Source organism: Haematobia irritans, chromosome 3 (assembly GCF_050003625.1).
Source record: "Haematobia irritans isolate KBUSLIRL chromosome 3, ASM5000362v1, whole genome shotgun sequence".
Lineage (NCBI taxonomy): Eukaryota > Metazoa > Arthropoda > Insecta > Diptera > Muscidae > Haematobia > Haematobia irritans.
The window spans coordinates 133,828,627-133,849,576 of record NC_134399.1 but is presented as its reverse complement, the minus strand read 5'-3'; the positions used below and the strand labels follow the sequence as shown (position 1 = coordinate 133,849,576).

At 29.9% G+C, this 20,950-nt stretch overlaps 3 protein-coding genes and 1 non-coding gene across 4 annotated transcripts; 3 read left to right on the top strand and 1 right to left on the bottom strand.

The window, feature by feature from the left end:
- The first annotated feature begins 961 nt into the window (after window positions 1–961).
- On the top strand, window positions 962–14,613 carry hfw (leucine-rich repeat domain-containing protein hfw). Its single transcript, XM_075298800.1, has 7 exons — window positions 962–1,015; window positions 5,505–6,223; window positions 9,283–9,517; window positions 9,590–9,706; window positions 9,780–9,941; window positions 13,891–13,998; window positions 14,057–14,613. The coding sequence occupies exons 1-7, from the start codon at window positions 1,001–1,003 to the stop codon at window positions 14,336–14,338; spliced, it is 1,638 nt and encodes a 545-aa protein (XP_075154915.1). The 5' UTR covers window positions 962–1,000; the 3' UTR covers window positions 14,339–14,613.
- On the top strand, window positions 2,351–2,472 carry LOC142232453 (U5 spliceosomal RNA). The gene has a single exon (XR_012721135.1). It is a non-coding gene; the product is annotated as a U5 spliceosomal RNA (small nuclear RNA).
- ais (DExD-box helicase 52) lies at window positions 14,522–18,055 on the bottom strand. Its single transcript, XM_075298799.1, has 5 exons — window positions 17,898–18,055; window positions 17,068–17,843; window positions 15,442–15,775; window positions 15,066–15,376; window positions 14,522–14,998 (listed from the first exon to the last, which is right to left on the bottom strand). The coding sequence occupies exons 1-5, from the start codon at window positions 17,970–17,972 to the stop codon at window positions 14,614–14,616; spliced, it is 1,881 nt and encodes a 626-aa protein (XP_075154914.1). The 5' UTR covers window positions 17,973–18,055; the 3' UTR covers window positions 14,522–14,613.
- A 473-nt stretch (window positions 18,056–18,528) lies between these two features.
- LOC142229458 (uncharacterized) lies at window positions 18,529–20,054 on the top strand. Its single transcript, XM_075300019.1, has 2 exons — window positions 18,529–19,034; window positions 19,100–20,054. The coding sequence occupies exons 1-2, from the start codon at window positions 18,600–18,602 to the stop codon at window positions 19,988–19,990; spliced, it is 1,326 nt and encodes a 441-aa protein (XP_075156134.1). The 5' UTR covers window positions 18,529–18,599; the 3' UTR covers window positions 19,991–20,054.
- The last annotated feature ends 896 nt before the right edge of the window (window positions 20,055–20,950 follow it).

Below are 20,950 nucleotides of genomic sequence, written 5' to 3'. Positions count from 1 at the left end.
GACGGAATACCGTGACGGCTAGCGGCGTGTCGCTAAATTAAAACTTATTCTAACTCCTTGGCGAAAACTGGTATAGTGTTGCCATCGCTTATCAATTTTTTTAACTCACCACTAGGAATATCTGTTGCCTGGACACGTGTAGATTATTTTTTCTCGAAATAACTCAACAAATAACAAGCCATTGTATGTTTTTATTCAACTTCATTGTTTAATATTGTCAAAGCGTGCTGTATTGACAACAAAAACGCTAGGAAACGTAAAAAAGGGAATTATTCGCCGTCAAGCTTATTGTATTTGCCGTTGCGGCAAAAATGTTTCGCCTACCGCCTATCGCTATGGTTATATTTACACACTTTAACTCCTTGGCGAAAACTGGTATAGTGTTGCCATCGCTTATCAATTTTTTTAACTCACCACTAGGAATTGCTGTTGCCTGGACACGTGTAGATTATTTTTTCTTGAAATAACTCAACAAATAACAAGCCATTGTATGTTTTTATTCTACTTCATTGTTTAATATTGTCAACGCATGCTGTATTGACAACAAAACGCTAGGAAACGTGAAAAAGGGAATTATTCGCCGTCAAGCTTATTGTATTTGCCGTTGCGGCAAAAATGTTTCGCCTATCGCTATGGTTATATTTACTAAAGGTCTGCACAAGCATATTTGAATTTTCAAATTTCAAAATGTTCTGCAACATGAATAGAACTTTCAAAACATAGCTATAAGCAAAACATTCAAACATCAAATAAAACAAATATCAGAACATAACCTACACATATTTGGTTGCAAACGAACGATGTTTTGAAGGTTCTATTCGAAACCAAGCATCAAAGTTGCAAGCATTATAGAACCTGTATGCATGTTCTGAAGTGTTTGCAACATTTTGTTATGCATGGAACATCTTCTAAAAGAAAGCAAAAAATTAAATGCTGGGGCAGTTGGTGCGTAGTCATTGAACTGTGTGTGTGTGTGTGTGCAAGGAAAATTTTTCAAGCCATGGATTCCCCGAACGTAAGTTTTTTTTTCATTAAAGGCGGTACTAAGTTTACCATTTATTTTGTGATGCCAATTTCTTTCAAGCTATATTAGATTTTCCAAATAAGTTCGTAAGTTTATATCATTTTTGCAGTTTTATTTGTGGTTTTGTGAAACAGAAGCATAGTACCGCCTGTTTATATATAAAATAAATTAAATAAATTAAAATTGAAAGTCAATGTAATTTATTTTCATTTTTAATCCTAAAAGTTCGACTCTAGAAATAAACAAAATTAAATCACACCAATGTGCTGTGCTGCTTGAGGTTCTGTAGAACATGCATAACCCACGCAAAACATTTATAACCCAAGTAGCAACATGTTCTATGCAACATGTATTTGATATTTGTTATGCTTGCTTTGGTTTCGATTGCCTTTTGTTGTGCTTGTGTTTTCAAGCCATGCTGCCGTCGAACGTTGTATTTGTTCGGTTTGTTTTGCGAAGCGCTGATGTTTTGAATGTTCTATAAAAATTCAAGCCATTTGAAATCGCTTTCAAGCATACTTGTGCAGACCTTTAATATTTACACACTTATGGGCCAATACCAACTTTATGGACCAATATTTCGATGTGTCACAAACGAAATGAAAAAGTTAATATACCTCCCATCCTATGGTGGATATTAAAATAATGATAGTAATAATAAATAATTAAAAAATAATAATTACTTCTCTTTAATAATTAATAAATAATTAAAATTTTTTAATTGTTGCTTTTTATCATTCCCCATCATGTTATAGCTTTTATTTTCATTAACAATTGTCACTTAATAAATTACCTTTAAACACAATATAATTGAGCAATGATTTATTGAAGCGATTTTCTACATCAAAAAACCCTCCGTACAATGACGTTTTTTTTTTTTTGCAAATTAACGAAATCAAATTTGATTCAACAATAATTGTTTTTTGTTGTTGTTTCAACACAATGAATGAATTTTCTTCTCTTGCTTTTATTCATTTGTATTATTTTTTTATAATTAACAATAGTTAATATCTTCCCATCTCTTCTTTATTGAGACTACATAAAGGCCTTTGCCGTATAATTTTATCCCCTTCTTTTTGCCGCTTATACGTTTGTGTCTGCTTTCACCACTATTCACCATCATTCATTCGAGCAATACAACACACACACTTACATCGTAGCATTGCCATTGAAGTCATCGCTTTATTTGTTTGGGGAGAATGTTTTGTATTATTTTTCGTGTTTTGATGTTATTTCTTAGCTATGTACGTTGAAGTACACCCCTAATAATTCTCATTTATATTGATTTGTGTTTAGTACTTAGGATATGCCTTTGGTCCGTTCCAATCACTCTGGCTTCTCTTCAGTTGTCGAATAAATCTTTCGCCTTTTACTAAAGATTTCCGTGGAGAGGAGCACTCTAATGAGTCTAAAAATAATTTTTTTGCAGGCCTTCCATTAGGAGGGCCATAATAAATAAATTTCAAATACATAGTGGTGTTAAGCTTTTTGCCGTTTTGCACCAAATTGCCGTTTCAAAAAAGCACCAACTTGGTGCTTTCTGGCATTTTCACTTAGTGTTTTTTTCATTTTGAACTTTATAATAAAGTTTTTATTGCCAAATATAGAATTTGATTATTATAAAGGTGGTATTGATTATTTTTTAATTAGTATTGTTTATTTAGGGTATTCCGTAGAACAGTCTAGCGACGAGTGCTGAATTTTGGAACTTGATAAAAATGTCATTAAAAACGTCTTTTTAAATTAACAAAAGCACGCACAACTGAAATAAGCAATAGACTCCTTCCACATATTAATATTTTGAAAAAAAATCTATAGAAATAAAATTTTGAAAACATTTTCCATAGAAATAAAAACAAATTGAAGACAACATTTTCTATAGAAATAAATAAAATTTTGAAAAAAAATTCTATAGAAATACAATTTTAGCGCAATTTTCTATAGAGGTAAATTTTGACAAAATTTACTATAGAGGTGAGTTTTGACAAAATGTTCGATAGAAGTAAATTTTTGACAAAATTTTCTATAGAAATAAAATGTTGACAGACGATTTTAGGGAAATAAAATTTGGACAACATTTTCTAGAGAAATAAAATTTTAAAAAAATTTTTACAGAAATAAAATTTTGGAAAAATGTTCTACATATATAGCTAAATTATGGCAAAATTTTCTATAGAAATAAAATTTTAACAAAATTTTCTATAGTAACAAAATTTTGACAAAATTTTCTAGAGAAAACTTTTGACAGAATTTTCTATAGAGATAAATTTTGACAAACTTTTCTAAAGAAATAAAATTTTGACAAAATTTTCTATAGAAATAAAATTTTGACAAAATTTTTTTAGAGAAATAAAATTTTGTCAAAATTTTCTAGAGAAATAAAATTTGGACAAAAATTTTTAGGGAAATAAAATTTTGACAAAATTTTCTAGAGAAATAAAATTTTGACAAAATTTTCCATAGAAATAGAATTTTGAAATCATTTTCTATAGACATAGTAAATAAAATTTTGACAAAATTTTCTATAAAAATAAAATTTAAAAAAAAAACTCTTTAGAAATAAAATTTTGAAAACATTTTCTATAGAAATAAAATTTTTAAAAAATTTTCTATAGAAATCAAATTTTAGAACAATTTTCTATAGAGGTAAATTTTGTCAAAATTTACTATAGTGGTGAGTTTTGACAAAATTTTCTATGGAAGTAAATTTTGAAAAAAAAATCTATGGAAATAAAATTTTGTCAAAATTTACTATAGATGTCAGTTTTGACAAAATTTTCGGTAAGTACATTTTGACAAAATTTTCTATAGAAATAAAATGTCGACAGACGATTTTAGGGAAATAAAATTTGGACAACATTTTCTAGAGAAATAAAATTTTGACAAAATTTTTTACAGAAATAAAATTTTGGAAAAATGTTCTACATATATAGCTAAATTATGGCAAAATTTTCTATAGAAATAAAATTTTAACAAAATTTTCTATAGTAACAAAATTTTGACAAAATTTTCTAGAGAAAACTTTTGACAGAATTTTCAATAGAGATAAATTTTGACAAATTTTTCTAAAGAAATAAAATTTTGACAAAATTTTCTATAGAAATAAAATTTTGACAAAATTTTCTATAGAAATAAAGTTTTTACAAAATTTTTTACAGAAATAAAAAAAATCTATATAGTTAAATTATGGCAAAATTTTCTATAGAAATAAAATTTTAACAAAATTTTCTATAGTAACAAAATTTTGACAAAATTTTCTACAGAAAACTTTTGACAAACTTTTCTAAAGGAATACAATTTTGACAAAAGTTTCTATAGAAATAAAATTTTGACAACATTTTTTTAGAGAAATAAAATTTTGCCAAAATTTTCTAGAGAAATAAAATTTTGACAAAATTTTTAGGGAAATAAAATTTTGACAAATTTTTCTAGAGAAATAAAATTTGTACAAAATTTTCCATAGAAATAGAAATTTGAAATCATTTTCTATAGACATAGTAAATAAAAATTTGACAAAATTTCATAGACATAATAAATTAAATTTTGACAAAATTTTCTTTAGAAATAAATTTAACAAACGTTTCTATAGAAATAAAATTTGAAATCAATTTCTATAGAAATAGTAAATAAAATTTTGACAAAATTATCTATAGAAATAAAATTAAAAAAAAAAACTCTTTAGAAATAAAATTTTGAAAACATTTTCTATAGAAATAAAATTTTCTATAGAAATCAAATTTTAGCACAATTTTCTATAGAGGTAAATTTTGTGGTGAATTTTTTATATAGAAATAAAATTTTGATAAAATTTTCTATAGAAATAAAATTTTGACAAAATTTTCTATAGAAATAAAATGTTGACAAAATTTTCTATAGAAATAAAATTTTGACAAAATTTTCTATAGAAATAAAATTTTGACAAAATTTTCTATAGAAATAAAATTTTGACAAAATTTTCTATAGAAATTAAATTTTGACAAAATTTTCTATAGAAATAAAATTTTGACAAAATTTTCTATAGAAATAAAATTTTGACAATTTTTGGTGAAAAACCGGATACTAAGTTAATTTTTGCATTAAAGGAAACTAAAAATAACAATAATTTTTTTCATTGCAAAAGCTAACATAACTTGGCCATTTGAAATCTTGTTAAAGCGAATTCTGGAAGTGTAATGTGAATTGCCGCAAATTATTTTTATGACATGTTTTTTTTCATTAGCAAACACAATGTTGAGAAAAAGAGAATTTAAACCCCTTTAGGCAGGCCCTTAAAAGTACCTGTACTTATTAAGAGATCTTAGGCACAACATATACAATGTGTATGCCATATAGTACACATCCATTAAAATTTTCAACACTCCAACGGAAGCATGTCAATATTTATATAAACATTTATAACTAAGCTATTAACATTTCCTAACAAGCTGTTCAACATGACTTTTATTTGTTTATATGTATTTATCTCCCTCTTCTCTTTTAGTACAATGAGTCGTTTTTATTGTTGATATTCCTCGTTTATGGTTTGGCTACCACTATGATTAATGCCAGGGGACTGGAAGAAGAAAACTACGGCGGAGGTAATCATCTAGAACCCATAATGCCTATCCCTAGTGCTGTGGATGGCAATAGTAACACATTAATAACTACAACGGAGACAACCAATCCTAGTAGTACTGTCAATAGTATGGAAACAACACCAGACTTTTGTTTTACCATGGAAGAAAATATGTGCCTTAACTATTTCAATAGTAGCACCAACAATCACACTACAAATCATATGCACGGTATCAATATGAATGCCTGTATGTGTCGCCAATATCCCAATACAAATGGTGCTACTAGTCATAGTAATAATTGGTATTGCTGCAATATAACACACCTTAGTATGATCTCGTCCTGTCCCAACTATAGCAATTGGACTAATTTACACATATACAATATGACTATGAATGAAATCGATTTATCATCGCCCATATTTCAAACGCTCCAATCATTGGCCATTACTGATGGTAACATAACAAACACTGTGAAAACTTTTTCTCGAATGTCCAAGGTAAAATGCCTTAATTTATCAAATAATAATCTCTCAAATGTGACCATGAAGACATCGGTGATGCTAAAATTCTTGAATTTGTCTCATAACAATCTAACCGAGATACCGAAAATAACACAAAATCATAATATTACATTGGACATAAGGTAGGTAATTAATTAAAATGGTTTAATGCTAATAATACAAATTTGATTAATTAAAATTAAATTAGCCAGAATAAAAAATAATTGTAACTCACAAAAACGTTCTCTTATACCTCGTATATATATACTTCCAAAATCCCATTTAAATAAATATCTGTTTCAGTCATATGTCTTATAATCTAAGGATTTCAAATTTACTTTTAGTAGATTTTGAGACTAATGTGCTTAAATTGCTTAAATAATTAAAAGTAAAATAAATAATTTCGATTTTTCAAAAATGTTGCCTTTCTGGGTTCATCTTCCCATTTTAATTTAATTTCACTTTATAGGTGGGTATTAAGTTCGAGTTTAGCCGCTAAAATCGTCATTTTTTCACCATTACTTTTCTTTAATAATCCATTTTAAGGAATACAAACTTTGTGAATATTTGCTTTGGGCTATTCCCCACCAAGTTATAATAAAATTTGCAACAAATATGTATAATTTTATGGCTTTTTATACCCTCCACCATAGGATGGGGGTATATTAACTTTGTCATTCCGTTTGTAACACATCGAAATATTGCTCTAAGACCCCATAAAGTATATATATTCTGGGTCGTGGTGAAATTCTGAGTCGATCTGAGCATGTCCGTCCGTTGTCCGTTGAAATCACGCTAACTTCCGAACGAAACAAGCTATCGACTTGAAACTTGGCGCAAGTAGTTGTTATTGATGTAGGTCGGATGGTATTGCAAATAGGCCATATCGATCCACTTTTACGTATAGCCCCCATATAAACGGACCCCCAAATTTGGCTTGCGATTGCTCTAAGAGAAGCAAATTTCATCCGATCCGGTTGAAATTTGGTACGTGGTGTTAGTATAAGGCCGCTAATAACCATGCCAAAATTGGTCCATATCGGTCTATAGTTATATATAGCAGATCCCCAATCACACAAAAATTGGTCCATATTGGTTCATAATCATGGTTGCCACTCGAGCCAAAAATAATCTACCAAAATTTTATTTTTATAGAAAACATTGTCAAAATGTTATTTGTATAGAAAATTTTGTCAAAATTTTATTTCTATAGAAAATTTTGTCAAAATTTTATTTCTATAGAAAATTTTGACAAAATTTTATTTCTATAGAAAATTTTGTCAAAATTTTATTTCTATAGAAAATTTTGTCAAAATTTTATTTCTATAGAAAATTTTTTCCAAATTTTATTTCTATAGAAAATTTTATTTTGTCAAAATGTTATTTCTATAGAAACTTTAAACTTAATTATATACGTATTTAATTGGCCCTTTTGTAGTTTAATATATACCACGTATGGACTATGTGGTATATATTACGTTGTTAGGAAGTTTTATGATACCTTGCCATCGGTTTCAGTAGACGTTTCTACGCAATCCATGGTGGAGGGTACATAAGCTTCGGCCTGGCCGAACTTACGGCCGTATATATTTGTTTTTTACTGATTTAGTATTAAGTATTAAGTTCGGCTAAACTCGAACTTTTAATACTTACCTTATTATGTAATTTAGAGCCTCAAATGACCAATTTAAAATAAATTACAATCAGGGCTGCCAATTTTGCCGATTTATCGGTATTTTGACGATTTTTTACTCAAAAAATAGCAAATGCCGATTTTTTCCCCAAAAATGAGAATATTTGCCCATGTTCGCAAATCCACTTCCAGGCGAAAGTGAATTAATTCCACGATTTTGGATTTTGCACAAGTTTTGGTGAAAGTGGAATTATGTCCAAGATGGATTTATTTCCGGTTAAGAAAGTTCTCGCGTAAGAAATTTGAAATGTTTTATATTTACTACACGAGTTTTATTAAAAATATGTGATTTTTAACTTAAAAAAATAGTAAATTAATATAAGTCTATTGATTCCACTTATTTTGATTTCCACTTTAGTGAATTTTTCGGTGATTTGTGCAACCCAGCTGGTTACAGAAAAGTTGAAAAAAGAACGTGGAATAAAGGACACCACATTTTCACGTTCGTGGATTGGAAGTGAATAGTGGAAGTGGAAATGAAGTGGATATGCGAACATGGGTGATTAGAACCGTTCAAGAATTTTTACTGGATGTTGTCAAATTTTGTTAGAAATTTCTTATATACATGAGTTATACTTCATGTTACACCTAAAGTATTAGTATAACACAAAAATTAAGTCCATTATTAAAAAAATAGCCAAATTTGTAAAAACCCGGACAATATCTGTGTAATGTGAGAGTTATATGTATCTAAATGTTAGTTAGATCGAGTTATGCATTAAAATTTGAGTAAGGTTGGCTAAAAATAAGGATATTATGGCCAAATTTGGGCAAACCGGGCTATACATATATATGGGAGCTATATCCAAATCTGAATCTATTTCGATAAAATGTTGCGTACTTTAAGGGTGCTTAATAAATTACTTTGTGTTCAATTTGAACACGATCGGTTGTTGAAATCGGAAGGTATATATTATGTATGGGGGCTATATCTCAATTTGATCCGGGGCTATATCTAAATTCAATAGTTGTTCATCCCCATCATGTACCCAAATACCGTTCTGAAAAAAAACTTCATCAAAATCGGGTAATAATTGCGACCGGAATCCGGCGAACAAAAAACACATTGACACAAAGGGCTAGATCGACTCAGAAGGTTATTCTGAGCCGATCGGTATATATTTTAAAATCAATATTTCTGGTAGACACTTTTTTTGCAGATCAAAGATATTAAGTTAATTTAATTAACTTAATTCGTTATACTATTATTATTGAAATCCATAGTTGTGCATGTAAATTTTCAGTTTTCTATATGAAATAAATATTTTTGTGTTGTATTTAACCAAAAAATATGTTTTATTTTAATATTATTTATTTTAATGATTTTTTTACAATTTTTAAGATACAAGTGCCGATTTTCCCAAAAAAAAAAATACAATTATTTTTCTTGAAATTTTATTGGCAGCTTTGATTACAATAAAACTACAAAAATATTTTATATCATAAATAAAAGCAGAATTTGTTGCTAATAAAACACATTAAATTCTTATCGATATTACTTCATTTTAGGATGAATAAACGTATGGTATGTGAAAAATTGATGGCCACTATATTCCGAGGTTCCTTTAAATTTGTTGCTCCAAATAGTACCTACTGCTTATTGGATTCTGCATTTAATTGGTTCAATTCAACGGATTACATAGCGATTAGTCAATTGGACATTATACGAAGATTTTACACCGATTGTCCGGTTATACAGGGCAAAGGAAATTGTAAATGTAATCCTGAGCACATGTTATCCGCAGTAAATACATACATATACAATTAATTTGCAATATTTAAATTAATTTACTAATCACACGTGATCTCTTTAAAGGGCGATCCATCGAAAAATAAAATATTCTGTCGAGTTGATTGTTCAAATTTGGGATTGACAGAATTGCCACCAAAATTACCGGAAAACACATTTCTTCTAAATATTACCAATAATAATGTTAGTATTGGCATGATAATTGATTTTTGCTTTTAACATTATTATTTTTTTTTTTTCTTATTATTATTTATAGATTAGTGTAATTGGAGATCATTTTCATAATAATCCTACATATCAAACTATTGTGAAACTATTTGCCGATAATAATCGTATTGAATCAATGCACGATTTGGAAGGAACACAATTTATGGATCATTTTCAGAAATTGTATTTACGTAATAACCATTTGAAAAGGGTGAGTTAGAAAACAGAGATAAATATTTGCTTCTATATAGATAAAATGTAAAATTATGAAATTGAATTGTGAAACAGTTTACGACGATTGCCTTTTATAGTTCGGAAGTAGGGTAAATTCCCTACATGTAGTTGTTTTCTAATATTTAGCGTCTTTTAGGGACGCAGGAGCACAATATTTATATTTTGGTGGTTCTAGAAGAGGAAATTGGAAGCCGGCAAGGCTTGATCTTTAACAATGTGTGGTAACCACTGTTGCCACTCGTCCCAAAAAATATTTACCAAAATTTGAAAATTTTGTCAAAATTTAATTCCTGCAGAAAATTTTATTCCTATGGCAATTTTGCCAAAATTTTATTTCTATAAAAATATTTGTAAAAATATTATTTCTATAGAAAATTTTGTCAAAATTTTATTTCTATAAAAAAAAAATTGTAAAAATTTTATTTCTATATAAAATTTTGTCAAAATCGTATGGGAAATTTTGTCAAAATTTTATTTTTATAGAAAATTTTGTTAAAATTTTATTTCTATAGAAAATTTTGTTAAAATTTTATTTCTATAGAAAATTTTGTCAACATTTTATATCTATAGAAAATTGTGTCAAAATTTTATTTCTATAGAAAATTTGGTCAACATTTTATTTCTATAGAAAATTTTGTCAAAATTTTATTTCTATAGAAAATGTCAAAATTTTATTTCTATAGAAAATTTTATCAAAATTTTATTTCTATAGAAAATTTTGTCTATATTTCTATAGATTTTTTTATTTCTATAGAAAATTTTGTCAAAATTTTATTCTTGTTGTTTTTTTTTATTTCAGCTTAAAACCATGCATTGACTAAACTACAAATGTAGCTTAACCAACAGAGGAAAATAATGTTTCTCAAATTTATAGACTGCAAGATGGTTGGATGGACGCACGTTTCGGAATTACCACATTCCTCATCAGCATCCTCTACTTGCAGCAAAACTATCAACCAATTATCAAAATAAATTCAGGCAGTTCATTAAACCCAACAATGAACCACACTTATTTCTATAGAAAATTTTGTCAAAATTTTATTTCTATAGAAAATTTTGTCAAAATTTTATTTCTATAGAAAACTTTGTCAACATTTTATTTCTTCATAAAATTTTGTTAAAATTTTATTTCTATAGAAAATTTTGTCAAAATTTTATTTCTATAGAAGATTTTGTCAGAATTTTATTTCTATAGAAGATTTTGTCAGAATTTTATTTCTATAGAAGATTTTGTCAGAATTTTAACATTTTTAAAAACAACAACAGAATTTTATTTCTATAGAAAATTTTGTCAAAATTTTATTTCTATAGAAAATTTTGTCAAAATTTTATTTCTATAGAAAAATTTGTCAAAATTTTATTTCTATAGAAAACTTTGTCAACATTTTATTTCTATAGAAAACTTTGTCAACATTTTATTTCTTTAGAAAATTTTGTTAAAATTTTATTTCTATAGAAAATTTTGTCAAAATTTTATTTTTATAGATTTTGTCAGAATTTTATTTCTATAGAAGATTTTGTCAGAATTTTAACATTTAAAAAAAACAACAGAATTTTATTTCTATAGAAAATTTTTACAAAATTTTATTTCCATAGAAAATTTTCTCAAAATTTTATTTCTATAGAAAATTTTCTCAAAATTTTATTTCTATAGAAAATTTTCTCAAAATTTCATTTCTATAGAATTTTTTCTAAAATTTTTATTTCTAAAATATTTTTATAGAAACGTTTTTCCAAAATTTTATTTTTATATAAACTTTTTTTTTTTCATCCACAATCGTGTCACTTTGATTGACAAAAAATATTAAATATTAATAACAAATGTTAATCATCGAAAATCGCTTTATTTATTTTTCAAAATATTCCCCATTAAGACCTATACACTTTTGCATCGTTTGAATCAATTGACGTAGCAGTTTACCACCCTGATTGAGGTATCTCCAAAACATGCTCTATGAACGCATCAACCGCTTCACGGGTGTCAAAAAACATTGACCTGTCATTTTATTACTTACGTAGGGGAATAAAAAGAACTATTTCGGTGCCAAGTCAGGACAATATGGCGGATGGCCCATTAAATCAATGTATTGAGTGCTCAAAAATTCAGTTGCTTGAACCAGTGATCCGCCTTCAGCGATTTGTTTTCCGGATTTCTAGGAAGACAACTGGCAAACAAATGATTGTGTACCACTCGAAATTGAATGTTCTGCATTGTTCTAGTGGTACGATTGCGAATGTCCAGATTTTCCGAAAAAAGCAGGCAATCATTTTCTTGTAACTGCTTCGTGCGCGAGCAACTTTTTTCGGGTTTGGCTCATCTTGAAACACCCATACAGTTGACTTTCGGGCTCATACGCGCAAATCTACGATTCATCACCTGTAGCGATGTCATAGACGTGTTTCAAAGCACCGCGACCATATTTTTGGAGCATTTCTTTCGACCTATCGACACGAGCCTTTTTTTGAGCGATTGATAAATTGTGTGAGACCCAACGCGAACAAATTTTTTTGACGGTCATATATTCATGCAATATTGAATGTATGCTGCTCCCACTAGGGCATAAGGTTGTCTCAATCTCACGATAGATCACATGAAGACTTTGCAATATCTATTGGCGCATAGCATCAATGGTTTCGGAACCAACAAATGATTTTAGACGTCATTCACAAAATTCTTTTTGGATTGAACTACGACCACTACTCTTTGATGGAGCTTCATCGCCAAAAATTTAATTAAGTTCATCGATGCACTATTGTTTCATCGAAAAGTCGAAAGTTGTAAAATATAATCACACGAAAATATTCACGATTTTTTTTGGCGAGATGAATGTTTTAAGTTGCTGTAAACTACATAAATAGCGCTCGTATGTTAAAACGTTTAAAGGATAACCTCGTACAATAGATTTTTATACTCACCACATTCCTATCAAGGACGATATAACAATGTCCGTCTGTCTGTTTGTTTTAATCACGCTACAGCCTGCAATAATGAAGCTATTGTGCTCCATAGCCTCCACCTAAACCGATCCACCGGTTTGACTTCTTGAGCATATATATGCCGCTGCTTTTATCAGATTTTCACTAAATTAGAAATCTAGAGAATAGTCCGTTATCTATATTCACTTCGTCGATATGACCATATTTCTCCTCATGTCCAGGAGTTCCTTGGGTTCCCATTTTCTAGTTTTATTGACTTCAGGTCACTTGTTCTTTTCCACAAGATTTTCAGTGCACGATTTCTCGTGGACTTATTTTCTTTTGGCCGCTCGCGGCGAAATCAGATTGTTATGCCGCTTGCAAGAGGTTATATGGACAAGTCATTTCAGTCTAGAATCGCCAGATCATAAAATTGTCTCCCTACTAACTTAAAGGATTTCTGATTCGACTTATCGAAAAAAATTACTCGATCATCTTGGATCACCTACATGATGGTTATCCAACCTCGTGTTAGTAGTGTTGCTTTGTAGTGGTTGATTTAGTAAATAATCTTTTCTTATTTTGTCTTCTTTTAATTATATTGGGAACCTAAAATGTTTTGTCATATTTCATATTATTAATTAATTTATTTTTATACTATTTTATACATATTTATATTTATTATATACACGCATATGTTCTCACATTGTCATAACTTGATTTGTACATTATTCATAGTTAGTAGTCCGTTGTAATTTATATAAATTGACCGCTAAGTGGCTTCAAATTACATGATGAAAATAAAAATAAATAAATAATAAATATTTTAGGTTCATAAGAGGTGTGCCAAATATGGTATATATCGGTCCATTTTTGACACAGATCTCCCGATTTAAAATCTCGATTTTTTAGTGCCAAAAGGAGATATGCCAAATTAACAATTCCATAGAGGATTGTAGAAGCCCATCACTTTATCCCTATTAATATTTGTTTTATTATTCTCTTTACAGCTTCCTGAGTATCTGCTGACAAATGTTTTAGATAGTAATGTTGGGCGTGTTATCTTCTTGGGTGGTAACAAACTAATGTGTGATTGTAATTCAGCAAAAGTTTTAAAGGTACGCTGAAATTTTCAATAAATCCATTTAAATATTTAAAAAAAATCTTTAATTTTAGCTTTGGCTATTGAAAAGAAGCCGTGATATTCCCGATTACAATGAAATTATGTGCCGTAACATGCCACAACGTATTATGGAATTACAGGAGATAAAAGTTTGTCAATCCCCCCATGATTGGACAGACTATGTATATTATTTAATAGCCACCGAAGTAATACTCTTAATTGCTTTGATAACAAAAGTTTCCTATGATTATTGGGTATTTAAAACTGCAGGCTATTTACCATGGCCAGCAAGTAAAATGCCAAAATTACCATGTGATTGGCTTTGTGAGTCATAAAATGAAGCATAGCTTAAGAATTTACAAAAGAAAAACTATGTATTAAGCTTTAAATATTTTTTTTTCAAATTGTGAAACAAATGTGCCTTAAAAATTATAATTAAAAACACACACACATCGACAAGTGCAATTTAATACAATGTAAGTCATAGAAAATATATTTTATAAAAAAAAAACAACAAATCAAAAAAAAACTAAATATACAACATTTGTATACATTTATTTTATTTTATTCTAAGCTTAATAAAAACAATTTATTTTTTTATTTACTATAATTATTTCATATTTTTTGCTTTTTTAACTTTCTTGTCTTTTACAATATTCTGTTTTTGTTTACTTTTTCTTGGAGGTATATTATTTTTCTTTGTATTAATTTGAGAATTTTTTAGTTTTTGTATTTTCTTCAATTTCTTCAATTTCTTCAAGTGTGTATCATCACTATCATTTACCGCCTCTTGTGTTTTTTGTTTCTTCTTTAGAGATTTTTCTAACTTTTGCAGTTTTTCTTGTCTCTCTTGTTCAGGTTTAATTTTTGTTGAAATATCTTCACGTTTTGGAGCAAAATTAGCTAATTTCTTCTTATCGGATTTTTTTGGTTTTTTCATATTCAACATAAAATCAGGAACTTTACCACCAGAATTTTTTATAATTTCCGCAATACTAGAAAATAACAAAAATGTTTACATATAGTTTCCCAAAAAAAAAATATAAATATATTACAAATTACCTTCTTAAAGTTGTTGTATCATTTTGTGTAAAGAATGTTATGGCTTTTCCTGGCCGACCAGCTCGTCCAGTGCGACCAATACGATGAATATACGATATGGTTGATGGTGGAAAATCGTAATTTATAACCAAATTGACACCTTTGAAATCAATACCACGACCCATCAATTCCGTACAAATTAATACCCATATATGTCCTTCACGGAATGCTCTCACACAATTATCACGTTGCTGTTGTGTACGATCGGCATGTATAATATCGACATTAATGCCATCATATAATAGTTCTTCAAATAATTGCTTAGCTCGATCCTATAACACAATTATAGATGTTAGTTATTTGCAAACAGAAAAAAAAACACAAATAATTATCTCACCTTGCTTTGAACAAAAACCAATACAGGTGGCTTTAGGCCAGTTCTAACAAGATCTCGCATTGCTAACAATTTACCACTTTCCGAACCCACAAATAGCAGTTCTTGTTCAACAAACTCTGTGGCTGCATTTTGAGCACCAACTGTAACGCGAGCTAAGTTTTTCAGATTTTTTAATGCCCACTTGGCAACGGGTACCGTATATGTGGCACTGAATAAAGCCAATTTCTTTTTAGGATTCGTGCAAGCAGTAAGAATATCATCCAATTGTTCCTTGAAATTATTTTGTCCCTCTTCCATTAAGCGATCCGCTTCATCCAAAATAAACCATTCGATACTGTAATGTAAAATAATAATTAAATGTTGCAACACATTTGAATATTGTTCTTGAGCCCATATGAATACATATTCCCCAAAAATGTTATATCAGCGTCGAGATCTATTCATCTTATCCCAATTAGGTGAGGTGAACTTCTCTCTTGTCACTGAGTGCTGCCCGATTCCATGTTACGCACAATGACAGGGAACCTCCATTTTATAGCCGAGTCCGAACTGCGTTCCACATTGAAGTGCAATCACTTAGAGAGGCTTTGAAACACTCAGAAATGTCACCAGCATTACTGAGGTGGGATAATCCACCGCTGAAAAATCATTTTGGTATTCGGTCGATGCAGGAATCGAACCCATGACCTTGTTTATGGAAGGCGGGCATGCTAACCATTGCACCACTGTGGTTCCCAATTATCTCGATTAATATAGTTCCATGCTATTTACATGTTGAACGACGTGCCACATAGTTTGAGGTAGAAGTGTGCACGTGACAAGAAATTGTCGCGATTCTCGAAAATTTTCGTGATTCACTCATAACAACAACGTGAGTGTGCGTAAGCGTGAGTCACGAAAATAATATCTTCGTGAGTGTGCGCGATTAACGAATTACACTCACGAAAATATTCCTGCTCACCAACATAAAACGCTTAAGAGTTAAATTCAATTACAATTTTAGTGACACCTGGGATGTTAAGAGTTTAATAACACTCTCGATTTTAATAATGCTCATGTTTTCAGACACTTCGGAAAGATAAATTAATGACAAAATTATTCGTAAGTCACGATATTTTTCGTGAGTCACGGTGTTTTTCGTGAGTCAAGACGTTTTCCTGCGTGAGTGCAAATTTTCTTTTCGTGAATGAGCGTGAGTCCTACCAAAAAAATATCGTGCGTGAGTATGATTTTTTTAAATATTCACACAGAAAAAAATTTAATCAATTAAAAAATTTTTTAATTGAAATAATAAGCAATCACAAAATATTTTTTTAACATTTTTTTTATCGATCAATTTATGTTTTAATTGACTTCGGTGATTGGAGCAATTAATTTCATGATTGAAAATAAAAAATAGTTTTTTTTTTCAGTGTTAAAAGGGTTAAATTGTCAAACACATTGTATGACAGTAGTGTAACGAAAAGTGTGTCCCTTACCCTAAGTATTATTGTAAATGATTATATGGAATCGTTATCTACATTCCTCAAAAAATTCCGTTCTAAATTAGTTGGTGGAGCTTGTAAAAGACAACAACATGGGTCAAAATCCGCTTGTATGGAATTTGAATTTACAGTTTTACTTTACCTCTTTAAATCCAATAATGGTGGTTCCTGCTGCAAAAGGTATCGTACTCGATTTGGAGTTGAAATTAATATGTCAAATTTCTTTGTGGAGTTTTCACCCATCTTCTGTTTGGCTTGATTCACTTTACTGATAATGTGAATTTTCAAAGCTGTCTTCTCCGAGAGACGTACACATTCACGATAGATTTGTTGGGCCAATTCACGTGTAGGTGCCAAAATCAAAGCTCTAAATCCAACTTTTTTGGGGACTTTCAAGTCATTAATTATGGGTGCTAAAAAGGCTATAGTTTTACCCGATCCCGTGGGAGCACATGCCATTAGTGGTCGACCTTGTAACATTATTGGAATTGCTTGCATTTGAATTGCTGTTGGCTGGGCATAATTGCAATTTATTAGATTTTCCACCAGTCTTTCGTTCATGTTGTATGTCGTATGCAATTCCTGGAACGTTGTAATGGGCGGTGGAATATTTTTACCCAAAACAGATATACGATTTTCCTTATGTATGGTAGCTATCATTTCCTCTTGCAATTGTTTTTCTTTTTCATCTTCGGTCAGTTCAGTCTTCTTTTTCTTCTTTGATTTCTTTGAGGTACTGCTTACACCAGATATAAATTCAAATGACTGCGACTCCTCGTAATCCTCTGCGTCGGATTGTTCATCAAAATTTCCAGGATTGATATCTTCATCCATAGACTTATTATCATCGTCATCAATTGAAATACCTTCATCATTACCATCTTCTTCCTTTTTCGCCAGCTTTTCAGGTATTACATTCTGCAAGCAGATTTTGCTTAAATATTTAAATAATAATTCGTATTTGGGTATTACCTTAGGTTTTTTATTACTACGCTTTGTGAATTTAGCTCCTCTCGTTAATTGCCGAAATAAATCGTGTGCATCCATTTTCTAATAAAAGGTTCTTTTGTTTATTTATAAGCGCTTCCAACTTTTCCCAAACACAAAATGCTCGTGTACTTGCTATTGTGACTTAAAACAGATGCTTTCAGATTAAGTTATTGTGCATGAATAATATATCATAGGTTTATTCATTGAATTGTCAAAAATTATAAGAAGATGTTGTGATGACATAAACGGTTTTCAAATGTTCCTTTGTATGCAGTTTCTGTAGAAAACAAAAGTTTTGGTTTCAATCACGAAACGAATTGATCCAATTTTTAATTGAAACTGGTCATATCACAGAATTCATAATATCAATCGCCAATAAAAAAAATTGAATCGATTCAATTAACAATTTTATTGATATTAGTAATTAATGGAAATTAATGGAAACAATTAACTTTTTAATTATATTATTTTTCAAATTCAATTGAAATTTCATTTGAAAATATATTATTGACATATTTCTGTGCCATATAAAAAACATCCATAATAACATGTTTACAGCGTACTGTGTGTACTGTGAATGGATGTGAATTTGCAATAGGATTGCCAATATTTCATAAATATTGTATAAGGATTTAAAGGATAAACACTTGCAGCTCTCATTCTTATTTTAATATTTTCGAGAAAATGGAAGAAAGCGCATTATTAACGAATATAACCATGATTATAACGAAGGATGTCCTTGTCGATGAGGGAAATAGTCAAAAGAAACCAAAACATTTCTTATGGCACAGCAATCAAACAGAAGAAAGTGAAACCCGGTTCCCCCTATTGGATTCAGTAGACGATGAGGATGAGGAATTCTTTCTCAAACAGCAATTCTTGAATAGGGAACCCAAAAGAGAATCTTCACCCACAGTACGGAAACGAAACGAGAAGACAAGTGGACATATTTTAAGAAAAAGATTAACAATAAAAAAGGAAAAATTTTATGACCATAGCCAAAGGGCATCAACTACTATCGCTAAAGGTCCTAGGGGACCAAAAGAATTAAATTTATTGAATAAATACGAGAATATTGAATTTGAGGGATTCCTACACATGAGCAAAATGAGCTTTTTGGTGAGGATGGTTTATAAAACAAAATAAATTTTATTTTTAATCTTTCTCTTTAACCCTTCCTCCAGAAAACATTCCAGTTCATCAAACATTTATTATCACAGTCTACATTTCCGGGTAGTGTACCAGCTCAAACCGTATTTTCTCTTTCCCTATGGAAGCTAACCACAGATGAACATTTTGAGGAAATTTCCAGACGATTTCAAATATCCCAATCCCAGTGTGAAGCTATAATAAGTCAATTCTGGCATATAATTTCAGATAAATATGAGTCCTACATAAAATGGCCAAATTCTCATTTATCACAACAACTCCAGCTGCAAGGATTTCAAAAACATTCCCAATTGAAGATATTTCCCAATCTATTTGGTATTTTGGCCATAAAACGATTGGATATATTTTTAGCCTCTGAAGATGCTGAAATTCCAATTATATTACAAATTGTTTGTAATGTCCACCAAAAAGTTATAGATTGTTTTGTTGAACTTGAACAGGAATATTCGTTCGATGAAACGCCCATGGGACAAATATTGGCTCTAAATGAGAACACTATGCCCAAAGGTTGTTATCTAATAGGTAATAAAAGTTTTCCGCTTAAGCCCTATTTAATGAAACCCATAACTACGCCATGTTTTCGAAAAGAACATGAATTTAATAATCTTTTGGAACCAGCACTGAGATTAGGTCAAGACACTTTGGATATTATGGCAAAACGTTTTAATGCTCTGTACGCATTAGAAGCCCGAGACTTGGCTGAAGTTCGCAAAATATTGGAAACCGTATGTGCTCTACATAATTTATGTGTAGCTATTGAAGATGATTACGTGGAACGCAAACGTGAAGTTGTCAAATTTAATTGGGCAACAGATACCAATAGCCCTATCAGCACAGTTGGTAGTGAACAAAATGTGTTGGGCTTGCAAAAAAGGAGTGATTTAATTGATAAAGTGACAATGTGAGAATGATATAATAAAAATATGCATTTGAGTTTTTATTATTAACTGAAAGGCTATAAAAACTTAATAGTAGTAAATATATTTTTTCTTTATATACCTGAATTCTGAGTGGTAAGAGCCACCGTAGTGCAATGGATAGCAAGCCAGCATTGTATAGAAAGGGTCGTGGGTTCAATCCCAGTCTCGTTTTTCAGCGGTGGATGTTACCTCCATATGTTTCGGTTCAGCAAAAAAAGCAATAATCGGCCAACGCCGAATATATTTTTTTAATTTATAATTAAAGATGTTTGGAGTGTTTTAATGCGACCCTGATATTGCAATGAAAAAAGGGTTTTTTTGTACGTTTTCTCGTTTTGCCCGATCTTCATTCGGTGCACTGAACAATTGTTCGCTGGCCACACTTGTTGGTGGAGTGCTTAATACTTTATTCTCACTGCTCCTTAACGCTGAGCTTCGGCCTTTTGACGCCGAAGTGTGATTTGTGGCCGTGCGCCGGCCCAGATTCTTCGGTCGAGCTTAACGTGTACCCAATCGTATCAAAATAAATGCGGATATACCCTTGTCTACAGGCGAGAACTATGGTTTTTCCCTAAAAAAAAAGTACAAAAATATGTATAAATTTGTATTAAATCTTGTCAAATTATGGATGGTAAAGATCCAAAGCATTGATTGCGAAAAAAATATATTTCTGATTTAAAAAAGTAACCATGTAAATAATCTGGTTTTCAGCTAAAAACCTGAACATATGACAAAAATTTGTTTTTTTCCATTTTTTTAATATTTTTTAATGCAGTCTATGAATATGGATTTGGACTGCAAAGATCGATTATTCGACTTTTAAAATCATGAATTAATTTTGATCGTTCTTTTTTAAATAGTGTGGTTTTTTTATTTATTACTTATTTATTGTTTATTTTAATCATACAGTAAATGTATGATAAAAAGAGAAAAGTAGCATTGGCT